We start from the raw sequence: 20,822 nt of genomic DNA on the forward strand, positions 1-20,822 counted from the left end.
CATCTTGTTCTCACATATCAATTCTTTTATTAAGACTTTACGAAATCTCAATGAGAAATGAACGAACATATGAATGACTGTGTTCATTGACTTCATGAAATGTTACTATTTGTCCCAAAATATATTCAAATAAAAATTGAAGGTTTTATTAAGACTTTACAGAAACTTAAAAGAAAATGAACAAACATATAAATGACTGTGTTCATTGACTTCATGAAATGTTACTGTTTGTCCCAAAATATATTAAAATAAAAATTGAAGGTTTTATTAAGACTTTGCAGAAACTTAAAAAAGAATGAACAAACATATGAATGACTCTGTTCATTAACATCATGAAATGTTACTATTTGTCCCAAAATATATTAAAATAAAAATTGAAGGTTTCATTAAGACTTTACAGAAACTTAAAAAAGAATGAACAAACATATGAATAATAGTGTTCATTGACTTCATGAAATGTTACTATTTGTTCCAGAATATATTAAAATAAAAAATGAAGGTTTTATTAAGACTTTACAGAAACTTAAAAAATATTGAACAAACATATGAATGATAGTGTTCATTGACTTCATGAAATTTTACTATTTGTCCCAAAATATATTAAAATAAAAATTGAAGGTTTCATTAAGACTTTACAGAAACTTAAAAAAGAATGAACAAACATATGAATGATAGTGTTCATTGACTTCATGAAATGTTACTATTCGTCCCAAAATATATTAAAATAAAAATTGAAGGTTTTATTAAGACTTTACAGAAACTTAAAAAAGAATGAACAAACATATGAATGATAGTGTTCATTGACTTCATGAAATGTTACTATTCGTCCCAAAATATATTAAAATAAAAATTGAAGGTTTTATTAAGACTTTACAGAAACTTAAAAAAAATGAACAAACACTATAAATAATTGTGTACATTAACCTCATGAAATGTTACCATATGTACCTACATATATTTAAATAAAAATTGAAGCACTTATTAAATTACCACAGAAACTACAATTTTTAAACGTATTAATCCTAAACGATATCACAAACGTAACAATCCCTTTCGTAATATTCCAGAATTTGCAACCCTCAGACCTCTGCATCATAAGAACCGCAGAATTCTGCAAATTAGAAAACTTCACCGTCAGTAAGTGAAATCACAAGTTTATTTGTTTATTCCTTCCATCAACTCTCGGATGATTACTGTTCCCGTAACCGGTACAAAATTCCAAAGAAAAAGTTTACCATCCTGAATGGAAGTTATTCGAGAAACAGCAAATGGCAAACATCGTAGAACAACTTTAAAAAAAAGTTACCTCGGGAAATATGTTTTTTATTTGTTCATTGTACGAAGCTCCATAAACATCTCCGTCGACGAGTTTCCGGCAAATTCAATTTCCGTGGAACTGTAAAAATTGAAAGCCTCGATGCGCCGCGTTCGATAGTCGTTATTTTCGGCAATATTTCCGATGTGTTTCGAATTTGCGGCTCGATGAATTGAGTAATTGCTTGTTTGCTACTTTTATTTCTTTCCGGTGACAGTTACTGGTGACACTGTTTTTCAAATTGCATATATTTTTGCTGTTTTTTGTATTGATAGTTAATTCTGTATTATTAGTTAAATTGGTACACTTGTTTTTTATACTTGTACATTTTTTTATGCTGTAGTTAATTGTTGCTGTGCTATAAAATACAGTCTGTATTATTTAAATTGTTACACTTGTTGCTAGATTGCATTCTTTTACATTTTACAATTTTTTTGTACTATGATTAATTGTTGCTGTGCTATAAAATACAGTCTGTATTATTTAAATTGTTGCACGTGTTGCTAGATTGCATTCTTTTACATTTACAATTTTTTTGTACTATGATTAATTGTTGCTGTGCTATAAAATACAGTCTGTATTATTTAAATTGTTACACTTGTTGCTAGATTGCATTCTTTCACATTTTACAATTTTTTTGTACTATGATTAATTGTTGCTGTGCTATAAAATACAGTCTGTATTATTTAAATTGTTACACTTGTTGCTAGATTGCATTCTTTTACATTTTACAATTTTTTTGTACTATGATTAATTGTTGCTGTGCTATAAAATAAAATCTGTATTATAAAATGCACTATAAAATATACATGCATACTTTTGAATAGAGTAAATGTTTCAATACATTGAAACAAATATTTCACATACATTGCACTCATATATCACTTCATTTTATAACATCACATACGTTCAAAATTTGTTAGAAGAGTGATGTGTAAATAATAACAAAATAGCAGCGACAACAAATTTTTATCGAAGCGAATCGTGAATGACTCTCTGAATAGCTCCGGTAATTCTCTGCTGGTAGAGAAATAAGAAATCGATGTAGCCCTCCATTTCTCTATGCAGACCGCCCCACTTCGTGACAAGGGGTAGTCCCACCCCTAGACATACCCCATGAATTTATCAGATCATTGTCAAATTCATAACATTCTCATTAATCCATCTTTTCCATTTTCTCGAATAAAATTGAGGTCAATACTGGCTTAAAACTTTAATCTTTTACAAGAGAAATTATTTAAGCCGCCTTTGTATTAACGATTTGCCATTCGTTCAGCGGTTAATTGTAACAGGTGTAGCCATGAAAGAAACCGTGAGAGAAGGGCTTAAACCACCCTCTGTATGGAAATTTTCATAATGCCTGGTATACCTTTTATTTCGTTTTATTACAAGCCGTGGACTCACAATTTTTTCTAACGGAACGTTAATTACAGTTCCTTTTTTCCTCTTGCGCGACCTTTTTCTGGGAAAAAATCTATGAACCTTTTGAGAGTGTACTTACGTTAAGGGACGCGGAGGCGGGGACGGTGACCATGCCAGGGACGTCACCACTGCCACCCCTCATTTCGCCCTTTTATTTGGTCCACCTCCCTTTACGGCGTCACATCAGACCTCTGTAAACACAGAAAACATTGTCCATGAAAAAGAGGTCAGACGTGACATCCTGCTCAGCTAAGATTAGCCAGTAATTAATTAAATGGCTACAAATTTTAGGTTACTGGCCTTCGTATCGTTTATACTTTTATTTTTGTCATTTTTTGTGGTTTAAATTTTTATTTATTTTATTTCGTGTGGTTTACATTTTTTATTTAATAGATTTTATGATCGATAGATTTCATTCCATGTGGTCTAAATTTTCGTTCACTTTGTTTTATGTAATTTATATTTTGGTCTATTTGATTTTTACGTGGTTGAAATTTTTATTTATTTCATTTCATGTGGTCTAAATTTTCGTTCACTTTGTTTTATGTAATTTATATTTTGGTCTATTTGGTTTTTACTTGGTTGACATTTTTATTTATTTCATTTCACGTGGTTGAAATTTTTATTCGCTTTGTTTCACATACTTTAAATTTTGTTCTGTTTGATTTGACACGGTTTAAATCTTGGTTTATTACGACTTACACGATTTCAATTTCGTTCTATTGAATCGAATAAAATTATTTAGTTCGACCGAAAAAGAGCTCTTTAGAAAGCCAGAGCCGCCATTATCTCGGGGCAATTTAGACAACGCCATCAGTTTCTTTTCCAACCGCGAATAAAATTTGCAAAACTTACGGGTTTAATTCCCGCAATTGCTATCTTCGCGTAATTACAGCGGGGGATGTAATTGCGTTTGTAAAAGTTACGAGAGTTTATTTATCCTTGGGGGAGAAATGTTTCTTATTTCTGCAATAACCGAAGCCGTCAAAATTTCGAGTTTATTATTTTGATTAGAAGATAACAATTACTTTAACAATTTTTAAAATTGTACATGTATCAACGTTGCTCATTTAGCGTCAATTAAAATATAAATTATATATATGCACATATAATATATATTATTATCATATACATGTAGTATGAATTAAAATTATACATATGTAGTATAAATTTTAATCGTACACATATGTAGTATGAATTGTAATCATACACATATGTAGTATGAATTATAATCATACACATATGTAGTATGAATTATAATCATACACATATGTAGTATGAATTGTAATCATACACATATGTAGTATGAATTATAATCATATACATATGTAGTATAAATTATAATCATACACATATGTAGTATAAATTATAATCATACACATATATAGTATAAATTGTAATCATATACACATACATAGCATGAATTATGATCATACACATATGTAGTATAAATTACAATCATATACATATGTATAGTGTGAATTATAATCATACACATATGCAGTACAAATAATATTCACACACATATGTATACTATAAATTATAATCACACACATGTAGTATAAATCACAATTACACATAAACATCAAATACACCAAATAAAATAATAAAAACTGTAAGGAACACAAACTCTTCAAATGTTAAAACTTGACAATCAATCAAGTGAAACATAATTGCACTAATAATTTATTCGAGACAAACGCAAACGAAACAGCGTAACGAATGAAATTACAAGCGTTCAAAAGGCAAACAGCTTATTGGCACAGTTTGAACCATATTTTATTGGCAAATACCCCGGAATACACGATACAGTTAAATTCGTGCAGTTTCTGTAGAAACGGTGACCTCGAATTCACTTAAAATAAACATTGCCGAGACAGAAACGCATCCCGTAGAACGAGACAAGTTTATTGAATAATCCGGTGCACGGTGCGGTTTAATATCGTTTGGCTGGCACGCATTCGTGGCCCATCATAAATTCTCTTTAGGGACTAATTTTACCGTATCCCTCTGTTGTCCAATTCTGACCGCTCTACGGCAAGTAGCCACTCGTGCATGGCCTCCTCCAGTTCCACCAGGGGTCCAATATGAACCAGAAAACACTTGGTCTCTTTCCCAAAGCGTAATAGCGCTATATCGTGTTCTATAAATATCTTTTTCTTTATGCAATTACACACATGAAAATTATTTTTGTCATAGTTGTTCCTACGTTATTTAATTAAACAATTTCAACAAATTTTTTTTAAATCACAATGGACTGTTTGTCGTTGACTTTTGTGCTCACGACAAGGTACAGAACCTACAATTTAAATAAGAATAATAAAAGTTGGTTAAAATAAAATGTACCCATTTACAGTTTCCGTATTAGCAAGGGTATAACAAAATAAATTAATCAATCAGTATTTCTCTTTCAAATGTATGTTAAAATATTTCCTATTTTTAATCATCCTTCGACAGAGTATAAACCACCCCATACAAAGTAATCCCGCGGATATTTCCGAAACACGGAACCGCAGAATCTTGCAAACGAGGGTAATTAAAAACAAGAATGTGGGAACACGCGAACGCGGTTAGTAAAACGCTCGCATTCCAAATACAATATAATTACAATTTTAGCGCGTCATACTCCACACACGTCCATTTTCCCTGCATCAGTCAACGCGTTGCCCTCTGCGTCGCACTCGTTGGGTTCCGCATATTCCCGTCGTCTCCGTTGCACGCATTATCGCGTGTCCAACATTCGCTCTCTATTTCATTCAGTCAACCTCTCTCTCTCAATAACGTATCTTAAGCTCCTTCTCTCTCTCGTCATTCCTTCTCCAACAGGCTTGCGTGCACACTTTTTTCTCCACTCCCGTTCCCTGGGAGTATCGTATATCGCTCCCTCTTTCTATCGCCGTCCTTTATCCATCTGCTCTCCAGCATCTCTCCATCTCTCTCCTCTCCAACAACTCTGTTCTGCCTTATCTCTATCCGTTCTGTGACTCGCATCACGCGCGCTTCTTTTTTTTCCGATACTCTATCCCTGTCCGGACGAGCGTTCTCTGTCGCGTCGCATCCTCGTCGAACACGCGGACGTTGAACGCGGTTGGTCCTCGTTTCGCGACGTCTTTGTCGCACGTTCGGGTTCTCGCATCGCTAAAACGGGTTCCGTCGACGATCCTCGTCGCACGCTCGCTGCGTGGCCCACCCACCGCAATAAGTTCCACCCGCCCACGTTACCTCTCACGCACTTCTGCCGCGCGATCATCCGTTGCGAATTGGAAAGCAGGCGCGTCGCTTATCTCATCGCGAGATCTCCCTCTGCTCGCCACTCTCGTCTTCTGATCTGCTCTTTAGCGAGAGGCCAACTTACGCTCCCGCTTGTTGCTCCTTTCCCTCCCTTTTCGAACAGGCCAAGAAATAGCGGCTCGAATGAAAATCGACGGGCGCTGCCTTTGAATTAGTGACGCTTTTCGATTCGAGTGGGTTCGGATTTCAAAATTTAGGGATTTCTAGTTGGTCTAGTTATCGAATTTATGGAGGTCTAGATACTCAAGTTTTCGAATTTAGGGATTTCTAATGCTTCAAATTACCACGCGTCGAATTACTACGCTCTGAATTGTCACGTGACAAATTGCTACGCGTAAGTTCACCACGTACCGAATTACCACACGGCGAATCACAACGTGTCGAAGCACCATGCGCCGAATCACCACGCGTCGAATCACAACGCGTAGAATTACCACGCGTCGGTTCTCCACGCGCCGAATTATAATCTTCCGAATCACTACGCACTGAATTACCACGCACCGAATTACCACGCGTGGAATTACCACGCATCGAATTACCACGCACGGAATCACCACGCACTGAATTACCACGCGTCGGATCTCCACGCGCCGAATTATAATCTTCCGAATCACCACGCACCGAATTACCACGCGTGGAATTACCACGCACCGAATTACCACACATCGAATTACCACGCACGGAATCACCACGCACTGAATTACCACGCGTCGGTTCTCCACGCGCCGAATTATAATCTTCCGAATCACCACGCACCGAATTACCACGCGTGGAATTACCACGCATCGAATTACCACGCACGGAATCACCACGCACTGAATTACCACGCGTCGGTTCTCCACGCGCCGAATTATAATCTTCCGAATCACCACGCACCGAATTACCACGCGTGGAATTACCACGCACCGAATTACTATGCATGGAATTACCACGCATCGAATTACCACGCACTGAATTACCACGCGTGGAATTACCACGCGTCGGTTCTCCACGCGCCGAATTACAATCTTCCGAATCACCACGCACCGAATTACCACGCGTGGAATTACCACGCACCGAATTACTATGCGTGGAATTACCACGCATCGAATTACCACGCACTGAATTACCACGCGTCGGTTCTCCACGCGCCGAATTATAATCTTCCGAATCACCACGCACCGGATTACCACGCGTGGAATTACCACGCACCGAATTACTATGCGTGGAATTACCGCGCACCGAATTACCACGCACTGAATTACCACGCGTCGGTTCTCCACGCGCCGAATTATAATCTTCTGAATCACCACGCGTGGAATCACCACGCGCCGAATTATAATCTTCTGAATCACCACGCGTGGAATCACCACGCACCGAATTACTATGCGTGGAATTACCACGCATCGAAATACCACGCACTGAATTACAATCTTCCGAATCACCATGCACCGAATTACCACGCGTGGAATTACCGCGCACCGAATTACCACGCGTCGAATCACAACGCATAGAATTACCACGTGCCGGTTCTCCACGCGCCGAATCCCTACGCGTCGAATTACCACGCGCCGAATCAAAATGCGTCGAATGACCACGTGTCAAATTACCACGCGCCGAATCACCAGGTGTCGTATTACATCGTTCCGAATTACCACGCCCCAAAATCTCACGCGTCGAATCACCACGCGTGATACTGCTACGCCAAATCACCAAGCGCTTGTCCCCCACTTACTAATTCTCTTCCCATGACATTACAATATAAATCTATAAATAACCGCGATGAACAATTGCAAGAGCACAACCAGAGATCCGCAGAAAACTTTGTAATTGGTCTCCAGCTATCATTCAAAGTTTGCTTGAAGTTTGCCTTAATTATCGCCTTTCGCAAAGTTTTAGATCAGATTTAATTTGCAAGAGATATTCCCTTGTTGTCCTTGAACTCGTGGCTAGTGCACTTCCTCGGTCGTTGTTTCCTCGACTTCCACGGTCAGTCAAGCGAATCGTACTCATGGTCGGAAGCTTTATTGTGATCCGTCGTTGAACAAAGGCTTCTCTCATCGGCTGTCCGTGAACCTTGACGTCGACGTTACTCTAACGGTGTTACGATTAAATTAAAACAAGCTTCTGTTTCGTGTACATCTTTCATTCGTCAAGGATTTTAATCTCGAACGCTTTGGTTAACGATTTCGTCCTGTGAGCATTTTAATTAACATTCATATTTGCTGTTTTAAGTTGTTTTTGTACTTTATGCCATTTTGCATCATTGTAATTTTATGTCGTGACGCATGCAGGGTATGTGTTCGGCGTACCGTATTAACATACGTGTATCGATATTGATAGGATATGTCGAATGCACTAGGTTGCTGTAATAGGTTATGTATAACGTATGGAGTATGTTGTACTGACTTTTATTTATCGTATCAAGATTGTACCGATGTACCAAGTATGTTGTAGCGACTTATGTCGTTTCAAGTACATTGTACTAGTCTACACATGTTACATCAAGCACACTGCATGGACTTACATATGTCGGATCATTAATAAGCTCTTTATATGAAGATCAATAACAAAGAAGAATAAACATCAACAACCGTAAAATTTACAAGCAATTATCACATCAAAATGGTATTCAAAATGTAACATACATGACATATGTAATGTGAATGACAAATGTTAAAGTAACAATGTTGTCAGACATCGTACGGTTAAACATATGTGCAGATTCGTACATATGTGAATCATATGTATAGATGATTATAGAAAAACAATCAAAAGATCAATGAAAATAACTTAAAAGACCAATGAAAATAATTAAAAATATATGATCGAGACAATCGAAAGTCGTAGAATCGTAAAGTTTTACAAAAGTCGCAAGTCCGAACAGTTTCGTTTCTCGAAAGTTGTCGTTCCCTTCGCGAAATCATGGCGATCGCTCGATAATACAGAACGCGGCCCTAATGAGAGGCTCGAGTGGATCGGATAAAGGGCATCGGGGTTCGTGGATCGTCCGGGTCCTCGTGGCACGACCGCACGCCATAAAAGCGCTCTCTATATTTAGCCACGGTACCCCATATGTTCCCCACCTACGTCTCTGCGGTACCGTGAACCACGTTCGCACATGTTTTACGACTTTCCTGATCTTTGTGGACACTTGTCCGTGTGCGTATAAACACCGATTCGTGTTCCTCGGGTCGTTGAAACCCACCCCGTGCAACCCTCTCGCGTTTATGGTGTCGCTCTATTCACGCTAAATGCACGGAATCTACGGTAATTCACCGTTTACGAGACCGCTGAGGGGTCACGGAAAAAGAAAATGGCTAATTAAATTTGGGATGGCGGAATATTCTTTTGGAGAAATTCTTTTGACTTAGTAAATTGACGGAATATTTTAAACATTTAATTAAACATTTTACTTTTAAACATTTGATTAAACATTTCCCTTTTAAACATTTAATTAAACGTTTCTCTTTTAAACGTTTAATTAAACATTTCCCTTTTAAACATTTAATTAAACATTTCCCTTTTAAACATTTAATTAAACATTTCCCTTTTAAACATTTAATAAAACATGTCCCTTTTAAACATTTAATTCAACATTTTCAATTAAAACATTTAATTAAACATTTCTCTTTTAAACATTTAATAATACATTTCCCCTTTAAACATTTAATTAAACATTTCCCTTTTAAACATTTAATAAAACATTTTCAATTAAAACATTTAATAAAACATTTCTTCTTTAAACATTTAATTCAACATTTGCAATTTAAACACTTAATTAAACATTTCCTTTTTAAACATTTAATAAAACATTTCCAATTTAAACATTTAATTCAACATTTCCAATTTAAACAATTAAACATTTTTAAACATTTACAGAGGAAATTACACAGGTTCTTATCATTTCAAGGGTAATATAAGACTGACAGAAAATGAAATGAACATTTGCGGCAATGATATGTTTTTCAACGAAAACACCACTTACAACCCTCGTTCACTCTGCTCAAACTTTAAAGAATATGTAGAATCATTAACAGATCACACAAATAATATGCAACCAATAAATGCCTACACTTTACGATATTCATATGCGTAATATGTGACATGTGATATATGTAACATATGTAACATATTGAAACATATGAGCTGCGATTACATATGTGTTGCAAGGGTGTTAAATCGTTTGATGATACTTTGCGAAGATTGTGTATTTTAGTGTTGATTTAACTTGCAAGTTTTATGCAAATAATTGATTAAGTCGAAAATTAGTTCACATTTATACACATATGTGATGCATGAATATCTTTGTGCAAGCAAAGATTTGTAAGATTTAACGTTATCAGATATCATTGTTATTTTTGTTGTTGAATAATGTTTGATGAGATATTATCATTGTACCTCAAACTTAGACAGATGCAGGTGAATATCACTTTCATGTGAAGTGCAAAAAATGCTTACTCTAATGATAAATATTATAAGTTGTGGAGTAATTAAACTGTTTTAATTAAGTTACTAAATTTGTAACGCAATTCGCTAACATTAAAGTTAGCCTAACAAATCCGATAAATTTAATTTTCTGATACAATCGTGATCTCAATTACTCCCGAATTCGGTGGCCATTAAAGTTGGCCAGCCAATCTAACGATAAACCTACAATATCTGAAACACCTGAGCAGAAATACAGTGACAATCGAATTTAAGTCCGTAATCGAAAGCCCGGAACGTTAATAGATTACGCTAATTCTCGGCCGGGTAATTACAGACGTAGAAACCAGTCTCGAACCTGTTATTTTTCCCATGCGTTCCAGCTAATTATTGCAGTCTACAAACATCTCCATGTAACGAGAAACTGGGTTAAAAACGTAATTCATGTTCTCTCGTTGGGGAAAGCAAACAACGTGCTACAAAGTTGCAGTCACGTACGTCCACCTCCCCTTTTATCGTAATTCTACTTACTCGAGTAATTTAATTGGTTAATTAAAGGCACGAGGCGTATCGAGCGTTGTATCTGCGGCGTTGATTAAAAACGTCGTTCGCTACCTTTTCGTGTGTCGCTTCTAAACAATGCACGAGTCTAGGCTTTAAAACCACACGGTTCGATATCGATTAAACGCCACAGGCAAAGGTCAGCCCTCCATCTTGAAATTCTTGATATGCCTCTGCTCTGGTATCAAGGTCGGACATACCATTTGTTTAAGGAATCGATGGGACATTTTGTATCTTCATTCCTTTTGATACTATTTCAGAGTAGGTTCTAAAGTTTGTCGTTATAATTGATATTAAATATTGAGACATTTTTTTATATTAAATGTTGAGACATTTTTTTATATTAAATGTTGACAAAATTTTAGAAATTGCACATTTTGTTTAAGAGAAATGGATGACATTTAAGTGATCTCTTTTTTGAGACCAAATTTTTTTTGAACGATATGAATAATTTTTATTATCAATTATAATAGTAAATCAGTACAAAATTGATAAGGAATGTCATGTTTTACGAAATATTCTTTACAACGAATTTAATGATTTACGAAAGCAGTTTCATAGAAAAATACGCTTCTTATTCAATCCTGTGCTGAAGTGTCTACAAAATTGCATAACTTAATGCAACATATACAAACATTAGCTATGAGTCTTAAAAAACAGTATCGAATATTAATTTCTTCAATCATACAATCACTAAAAACAATCAACCCAAGAAAAATTATTTATCCTCATTATTACCCTTCTCAATTACTCTTCCTCCAACATAATTCTCCATCATAAATCATTGACAAAATCCACCCCAAAGCATACTTATTCGTGTCACTGGAAACTTAAATATTCTCTCGAAAGAACGTTCTCACCTCCACCCTCGAAACCACCCCTTTTCACCCTCCAAAGAGTTGAAACAGCCCGAAGCAGGGACCACTGACCCATATACCCAACCCTCCTCGAAGAACATCAACCTTTTTCACCCTTGCATCGTCCCCTTCTGTACAACTTCAATTTCAATTTCTCTCCACTTCGCCTAAGCCAATTTCAATCCACTTCGCGAGTACGCACCCTCTGCGACATTCATTCGAGCGAACTTGGAGATGCTGCAAACGCTCGTTTACGAATCAGGGATTTTTATAGGGTCAATGATACATACGTGACCAATGATTTTTTAAAGGGTGAGCGTTGGATGTTCAAGGTTAGAAAATGGGGGATATTGTTTACGGGAAGTTTAGGTTATTATTAGTCGGTGATTATTGATTTTTTTTTTTTGTAGAATATAATGGATGATCATAGGAGATTAGTTTAGAATATTAGAAATTTGGGGTTGGGAATTTGGGGATGTGGAGATTTGGGAATATGGGTGGAGGGAGATATAGGGATTTAGGGATATTGGGATTTGGGAGTACTGGGATTTGGGAGAGTTGAGATTTGGGTGTGTTCGGATTTGAGAGATTTGGGATTTGGGAGTGTTGGACCCTGGGAGTGTTGGACCTTGGAAGTATTGGACCTTGGGAGAATTGGGATTTGGGAGTGTTGGACCTTGGGAGTGTTGGGATTTGGAAGTGTTGGACCTTAGGAGAATTGGGATTTGGTAGTGTTGGACCTTGCAAGTGTTGGACTTTGGGAGTATTGGGACTTGGGAGTGTTGGACCTTGGGAGAATTGGGATTTGGGAGTGTTGGACTTTGGGAGTGTTGGACCTTGGGAGTATTGGACCTTAGTAGAATTGGGATTTGGTAGTGTTGGACCTTGGGAGTGTTGAACCTTGCAAGTGTTGGATTTTGGGAGTATTGGGATTTGGGAGTGTTGGACCCTGAGAGTGTTGGACCTTGGGAGAATTGGGATTTGGGAGTGTTGGACCTTGGGAGTATTGGATCTTAGGAGAATTGGGATTTGGTAGTGTTGGACCTTGGGAGTATTGGACTTTGCAAGTGTTGGACTCTGGGAGTATTGGGATTTGAGATTGTTGAACCCTGGGAGTGTGGGACCTTGGAAGTATTGGACCTTGAAAGAATTGGGATTTGGGAGTGTTGGACCTTGGGAGTATTGGACCCTAGTAGAATTGGGATTTGGTAGTGTTGGACCTTGAGAGTATTGGACCTTGCAAGTGTTGGACTTTGGGAGTATTGGGATTTGGAAGTGTTAGACCTTAGAAGTATTGGGATTTGGGAGTATTGAGATTTGGAAGAAAGGAATTTAGGAATGTGGAAACTTTCCAATATTGAAATTAAAAAATTTCAAGCTCTGGAAAATTGAAAATTCCCAAATATGTGCATCTCGTAATTTAGTAATTTGTAAACTTAGAAATCTTGAAATACAGATCCTACGTATCCCAAAATCTCAAAATTTACAATTTGTTGAAGCAACGATTAAAAATTGAATGGCTCCAATGCAACGCCCAATAGAAATCATATGACTACCCCTACCCTCTTCCTCCCAAACGACGCTAACCCCACACCCAAGCGTACATAAACACAGAATGATTACCTAAATCATACCGCCAACATAATCCACATTCACTACGAAACTCGAACTCAGTCAACCCTCAAACCTACCATCGATATCAAACCCACCCCTTGATATTTTCTTTCGACATGTCCATACAATTCCAAAACTGAAACGATGCAATCCCATGTGGTGGCGCGTATGTGTCCCATGGCTTATGAAAGGGGTTGTAGGTGGCAGGGTGCACGATCGAAAAGACTCTCACCTTCGTGTCGGTTAACTGGCGAACGCGAGTAGCACTGGTCCGTTATCGATCACGAAAACGCTCCACCCACGAAAAACAGGGCCGTGTCGGAAAAGTGTAAGCGTGCTTGTTTGGTCCGTGTTCGGAGCCGGTGGTTGCGATAGGTCGCGGATGACGCGGTCACGTGATGGTTGCACCGGTTGGCAGCGCAGGAATCGCGTCGGGTCGGGGTCATGAGACGCCGAAACCGCGGAAAACAGTGTCGGTTTACTGTTCGTTCTGTCGCGATACTTGTTCCTCGTGGTGCAGAGGAAAACCAGCTAGCTGGCGGCGAGAACGCGTGTCGAACGGAAGGAAAGGAGGACGCACGCAAGCGCAACCGGCCGTCGTCCTAACCTCCACTCGATAAAACGTCCTCGACTCGGTTTCTCGCCGTTACGTCATCGGCCGCGTACGTGTTGCGTCAGAGGGACGCGTGCGCGCCGACCGCACGCGACACACACACACGCAACACCCTTTTCTGCAATCTACCTGCCGGTGCATGCGATTATGCTGTTTCGCGCGGATCTCCCTCTTAGACACACCTGTGGACCCTCATATTTCTTTCGAGTGTACACTGACGTATACTCTTGAGTATAGTTCGAGTACTAGTGCTGGAGGGTTGTTTCTACTTTCGATTTCGGTTTGGAGTTACCTAGGCTGCTTTTGGGGGATTTGGTTATATTGATTGAGCTTTATGTAGCTTGTGAATTTGTACACCTGTAGGATGGGTGTAGAAGTAGAAGTACGATTCAGTGGTGGATTGACAGTTGAGGGTTGATGCATTTTGGTCTACTTTCGATTTCATTTTGCATTTAGTAATTACTGTGGGGTATTTCGTTCATTAATATTGATTAAGCTTCAAGTAGAATATGCAGACTCTGTTGTTGTAGAATGTGGAGTAGAAGTAGAAATACGAGTTGTCAGTGATGGGTGATCGACAGTTGCCTGGTACGTTTTGTTCCACTTTCGATTTCATTTTGCATTTAATACCTAAATTACTATTGTGGGGGATTTCATTCATTAATATTGATTAAGCTTCAAGTAGAATGTGGATTAGCACCTACAGACTCTGTTGTGGTAAAATGTGGAGTAGAAGTAGAAATACGAGTTGTCAGTGATGGGTGACTGACAGTTGCCTGGTACGTTTTGTTCCACTTTCGATTTCATTTTGCATTTAATACCTAAATTACTATTGTGGGGGATTTCATTCATTAATATTGATTAAGCTTCAAGTAGAATGTGGATTAACACCTGCAGACTCTGTTGTGTTAGAATATGAAGTAGAAGTAGAAATATGATTTCAGTGGTGGTTGATGGACAGTCAATAGTTGATTTCAATCTTGTTTTACTTTCGATTTCATTTTGGGTTTAGAAGCAGGTTCAAACTGCTACTATAGGGGTTTTCAATGTAGAATATCACACATGTGGCGTTATCACACATGCATGCATCACACATGCAATTCATACAGAATGTAAGGTGTGCAATAGTTAAAGATAGAAATAAGAGGATTATCAGTGAACAATTGGTTAAGGGTTGATTTTAATATTGTTTACAATTTCTTATTGCATTCAGTAAGAAAGTTTCTATATTTAGAAACAAGTTCCCAAAATTAATCATACAATTCTAGATGATTTGATTATGATAAATTGCATTTGGCAGTTTCGTGGTGCCAGTTAATAGAAGGGGTGGAAGGGTTGCGAGTGGAAGGGTTACAGATGTGCAACAGTGCTTGAAACAGTTGGCAAGAGTTTATAGTAGGATCATTTATTATAATAGAAGACAGTGTTCTTTCTACTATCGATAATCCAATAACAACCATTTAATATTGTTCAAATGTCATGAACATTTTGTTCGTATTTTGTTAAAATGCACTGCTATTTTCACTCTAAAATATATACTTGTATAAAATTCATTTTTTACCAAAAATAATTGTATTTCATAAAAGATTGAATTGTCATCCTAAATTGCTACATTTAGGATATTCGTTGTACACTTAACAAAAGTAACAAATTATTCGATGATTACAGGCATTGTTACAACATAAACATTAAAGAACTTTATACCCATAAATTAATAACTTCATACACAGTCATCGGACAATCGTTAGTGTCGTCACGCGAACTTGAACGTTATACAATAATTTATCAGCCCGCAACGTTGGCGTAACATTGTTCCAATCGATTAAACTATGTTTTGCGTCAGAATTCTTAAAGATCAATACAAATGCGACACCCAGCAAAAGTTGCAATTTATAAAACTACGATAGTCAACCTCATCAAACATGAAACAGAGTGAGAAGAAATTTTGACAAAATTACATAATTAATTTTGAATACTGCATTTAGAATTGAAGTCCAATTATATTATTTGCATAGTCGATCGATACAAAATTGACATTTTAATTTTCTTTATCTTAATATTCTATGGCTCTGACTAACGCACCCAAATAAAAATAAATAATACAAATAAATCAAGGGGTGAATATAAAAATCCACCTATTTAAAATTGTTTATTTCAATTTGAATTTAAAAATTGTTTCAATAAAATACAGAGTTGCATGGAAAACAGGGAAACGATCGGATGAAAGGGAAAGAGCCTAAATATGCAACGCGGACAATCCACCCCCGTTGAAAGAGAGTCCGTTGTATGTCGGTCAAACTTGCGCAGACTGTTCGAGAGTTTTATGAATGAACGTTCGTGCTAACGATCGATCGGGCTCTGAATTCTAATTCAGAGAACAACCATGTTACAGAATTTAATTATTCAGCTATTGTTAAACCCGATTCACTGACACTCTCTATACATACGATCAATTAATTGTATAAATACTCGCCGTGCTTTTAATAGAAATTGCGTTTACGTAGCAATTTTCGGGAGTTTAATCTACTTTTCAGCGATTTTAAAAGCCTTTAGACATTTAGGACATTAGGACTTGAATGGCTTTTATATTTAATTGATGAATTATTATATTTTAATTGTGGTTTAATAGGGGTAGTTGCGACTCTTTTCATGTGTAATAGTTGCGATGTGTAGTGCAGATTTTTGGTGGTGTTGGGTTAGGTTAGGTTGGGTTATTACTCATTCACCTAATTCTACAAGTTCCCAATTTGGCAAATTTACAAATTCTCAAATTCCTAAATTCTCAAATTCCTAAATTTCCAAATATCCCAAATCTCTAAAATTCCAAAACTCTCAAATTTCCAAACACTCAAATTTCCAAACTCTCAATTTTCCAAACTCTCAAATTCCCAAACTCTCAAATTCCCAAACTCTCAAATTTCCAAACTCTCAAATTCCCAAACTCTCAAATTCCCAAACTCTTAAATTTCCAAACTCTCAAATTCCCAAACTCTCAAATTTCCAAACTCTCAAATTTCCAATCTCTCAAATTCCCAAACTCTTAAATTTCCAAACTCTCAAATTCCCAAACTCTCAAATTTCCAAACTCTCAAATTTCCAAACTTTCAAATTTCCAAACTCTCAAATTCCCAACCTCTCAAATTTCCAAATTCTCAAATTTCCAAACTCTTAAATTCCCAAACTCTCAAATTTCCAAACTCTCAAATTCCCAAACTCTCAAATTCCCAAACTCTCAAATTCCCAAACTCTCAAATTCCCAAACTCTCAAACCCCAAAATTCTCAAACCCCCAAATTCTCAAATTCCAAATTTTTCAAATGGCTAAATTGCAATTTGCCCAAATCTCCAAACCCCCAATTTCCCAAATCCCCAAATCTCTAAAAATTCCAAATTCTCAAATTCCTATATCCAGATCTCCAAATCCCCAAATCCTCAAATCCCCAAATCCCCAAATTCCCAAATCCCCAAATCTCTCAAAATTCCCCCATATATCCCCACATCGCAAAAATCTAAAAATACCCTGCCATCGCGACACGAACTTCCCGTTTACACCGAAAACTTCGTCGCTTCTCTTCGTCGAACGGAAGTCGCGTTCATCGTTGCGTATCCGGTGACGCGAAGTTTTCACCGTGCGTGCGACTATTTCCACCATAATTAACCTTTGAATCGGTGAAAACCGTCGAGATCGAGATACCGAGCGGTTGAAATGTCACGCAGACTGTATTGAATACCGATCTGGATACGGATTGCGTGACTTTTCGACCACCCTGTATAAAATACACGTCTTTAATCGATCGCCTGTGGCCATTGATCTCGATCGTATCGAGAGTCTAATGCTCGTCGCTAAAGCTTCTGCCAGTGGACACCGGAAGTGGGGGGAACTGCGATTCCTGAAGTGACGGAAGTGCACACATGCGTTACATGTGTGAGAGATTGTTTCTCCTGATTGCGTTACGTAAACGGTGGACTTTGAACTGTTCGTTCATCGTCTCTATACCTCTGCAATTTTATTTTTAAACTTTTGTATTTTTAGCTCTTATGTGTTGTCATATTTATAAAATTATTGTTAACACAATTTTAATACAAGCTTCTTATTAGTGGTTAATACAGGCTTCTTATTACTAGTTAATACAAATTGAATAAGTTAGGGTTGTTGTTAAAGGAAGACGTTTTTTAAACGTATGAGGTTATGATTCAAATAAATATTTATAATATTAATTGTTGTTATAAATATTCATATAATTATTACAGTTGATGTTCATGAAACTACTGTAGGTGATACTTATAAAATTACTACAATAAATATTTATGAAATTATGATAATAAAAGCTTGCAATGTTTATTGCTGACATTTTCTGTTTGTGTTAGGTGAGAATAAGTATGTATTATATAACTACAATAAATATTTACGAAATTGACTGTTATAAATGTAGCATATATTTACAATATTACCAAACAAAATAACATAAGTTACAGTGGTTGTTACAGAATTACTCTAATGCAGCCGTGCACAATAAAATTGATTTACGAATAATATATCAGACATTCTACAATGCAGCAGACTACTTATAAGTAATATATGAAGTACTTACAGGGTCCTATTACAGTTGATTACAGTAAGAATTGTTAGACATTAATGAAGTGACTCAATATTTGTTGGAGCAGTTTCTAACCTACCCACCTCAAGTTAACGTTATCTACCATAAATTTGAAAAATCATACCGCAGCAAATTTGTCTTAAAAATCAGCAAATCCCACAGAAGCCCAATTACCATCTCCCCAAACAATAATCTCAGATCTACAAAAAATCCTCCCCAAATCAGTTAACCCTTCTAACCGCAACCTAACACAAATCTAAAAAATGACACCGCAGAAAACTCATCTTAAAAATCAGCAAATCCCAGTACCTACCCCACTTAACTCCCCAAACAGAGCCCTAAAAACCCTCCCTAAAAAACCTTCCTAAATCAACCCCCGAGGTAGAATAATATCCGAAATCGCACGTGGCAAGCATGCAGAGCCCTCGCGATTCTGCGCGAGATTTTCAGCAAACCCTTGGTCCAGGCTCGCGGCCGATAAAATCGCAGCCCTTGGTTCAGAATTACCAACCCCTCCTCGTATCATCGAGAAACGAGCAAAGGAAGGGTGAACGTAGACGATGGTTGGCGAGTCAGAGGGAAGCGGGAATGCGCGGACACACGTGCGTGTCGGCGAAAAGCTTCGTGGCGAGCTTCGGAAGCTCGTCACAGGATGGCGACGCTTCTTGAGGAAGCGACGCGTTCGACCCCGGCGAGGGCCAAGGGCGAACCGGCCAATCGGGGAAGCAGCGAGTGTCCGCAGTTTCTGCAATTCGGCCTGTGGACCGCCATTTTCGGCCCTGCCCTCTCGATTCACGGCGACCCGGTCCGATGATTAATCACCCTTACTCGCGGTCAAATAGCGCGATCGCTGGCGAAATTGACCGGGAGGACTGATCGATCCTCTTGCTGTGTGTATGCGCTTTTTCATGATTGATCGCTGTCTACGAATTCTGGGATGGACTGAAAATTGATAATTTGTTATATAGAGTTTTATTGTATTGTCTACGCGTTGTGATTTCAACGCGCTTAAATTCGAATGCGTTATAATTTCTACGCGCTGAAATTCCAACGCGCTGTAATTTTTACGCGCCGTAATTCCTACGCACTGTTTATCTCTATGCGTTGCAACTCCTACGCGTTGTGATTTCTACGCGCTGCAATTCCTACGCGTTATGATTTCTACGCGTTGCAACTCCTACGCGCTGAAACTTCTACGCGTCGTAATCTCTGCGCGCTGAAACTTCTACGCGTCGTAATCTCTACGCGTTGAAATTCCTACGCATTGTAATTTTTATGCGCTGAAATTCCAACGCACTGTAATCTCTACGCGCTGAAAATCTTACGCGTAGTAATTTCTATGCGCTGAAATTCCAACGCGCTGTAATCTCTACGCGCTGAAACTCTTACGCGTTGTAATTTCCACGCGCTGAAACTTCTACGCGTCGTAATCTCTGCGCGCTGAAACTCCTATGCGTCGTAATCTCTACGCGCTGAAATTCCTACGCATTCTAATTTCTATGCGCTGAAATTCCAACGCACTGTAATCTCTACGCGCTGAAAATCTTACGCGTAGTAATTTCTACGCACTGAAATTCCTACGCATTGTAATTTCTATGCGCTGAAATTCCAACGCGTCGTAATCTCTACGCGCTGAAACTCCTACGCGTCGTAATCTCTACGCGCTGAAATTCCTACGCATTCTAATTTCTATGCGCTGAAATTCCAACGCGCTGTAATCTCTACGCGCTGAAGCTCTTACGCATAGTAATCTCTACGCGCCTTAACTTTTACGCATTGTAATTACTACGCGTCGTAATTCCTATGCGCCGTAATCTCCACATGCTGCAACTCCTACAGGTTGTAATTTCTACGCGTTGCAACGCCTTTACGTTGTGATCTCTACACACTGTAATTTTCATGCGTTGTAATTTTGACGTGTTATAGCCTCTACGCCCTCTAAATATAAGGAATGTATATAATAGTAATGTATATGATTACTTTATTTTAACGTATGATCGCGTGTAACTCCACGCGAATACGTGACGAACGTGTGAAGTTATATCGCGTGACGATATGAAATGTAGAGTTACGTGACGATACGCGATACAAGACTTTCGAGTTACAATGTGTAGAGATTAGAACACATAGAAATTACAGTATGTA

General features: G+C 37.8%; 2 protein-coding genes across 4 annotated transcripts in view; one reads left to right on the forward strand and one right to left on the reverse strand.

Annotated features, from left to right (window-relative positions):
* The window catches only part of LOC100875045 (RAS oncogene family member Rab26), a 132,999-nt gene extending 118,957 nt beyond the window's left edge, over positions 1-14,042 (reverse strand). Inside the window, exons 1-2 of one of the 2 annotated variants that reach the window (XM_003703937.3) lie at positions 13,700-14,042; positions 2,817-2,928 (exon numbers count right to left, since the gene is read on the reverse strand). In XM_003703937.3, the coding sequence (XP_003703985.1) occupies positions 2,817-2,879 (63 nt within the window). In that variant the 5' untranslated portion in view covers positions 2,880-2,928; positions 13,700-14,042. Of the gene's footprint in view, positions 1-2,816; positions 2,929-5,345; positions 5,364-13,699 lie in introns of those variants that run through there. The other variant, XM_076530615.1, reaches the window with a different exon arrangement.
* Positions 1-20,822, forward strand: part of LOC100877232 (polycomb group protein Pc) — a 305,270-nt gene that overhangs the window by 119,194 nt on the left and 165,254 nt on the right. The window lies entirely within an intron of this gene.

Source organism: Megachile rotundata, chromosome 4, assembly GCF_050947335.1.
Source record: "Megachile rotundata isolate GNS110a chromosome 4, iyMegRotu1, whole genome shotgun sequence".
Classification (NCBI taxonomy): domain Eukaryota; kingdom Metazoa; phylum Arthropoda; class Insecta; order Hymenoptera; family Megachilidae; genus Megachile; species Megachile rotundata.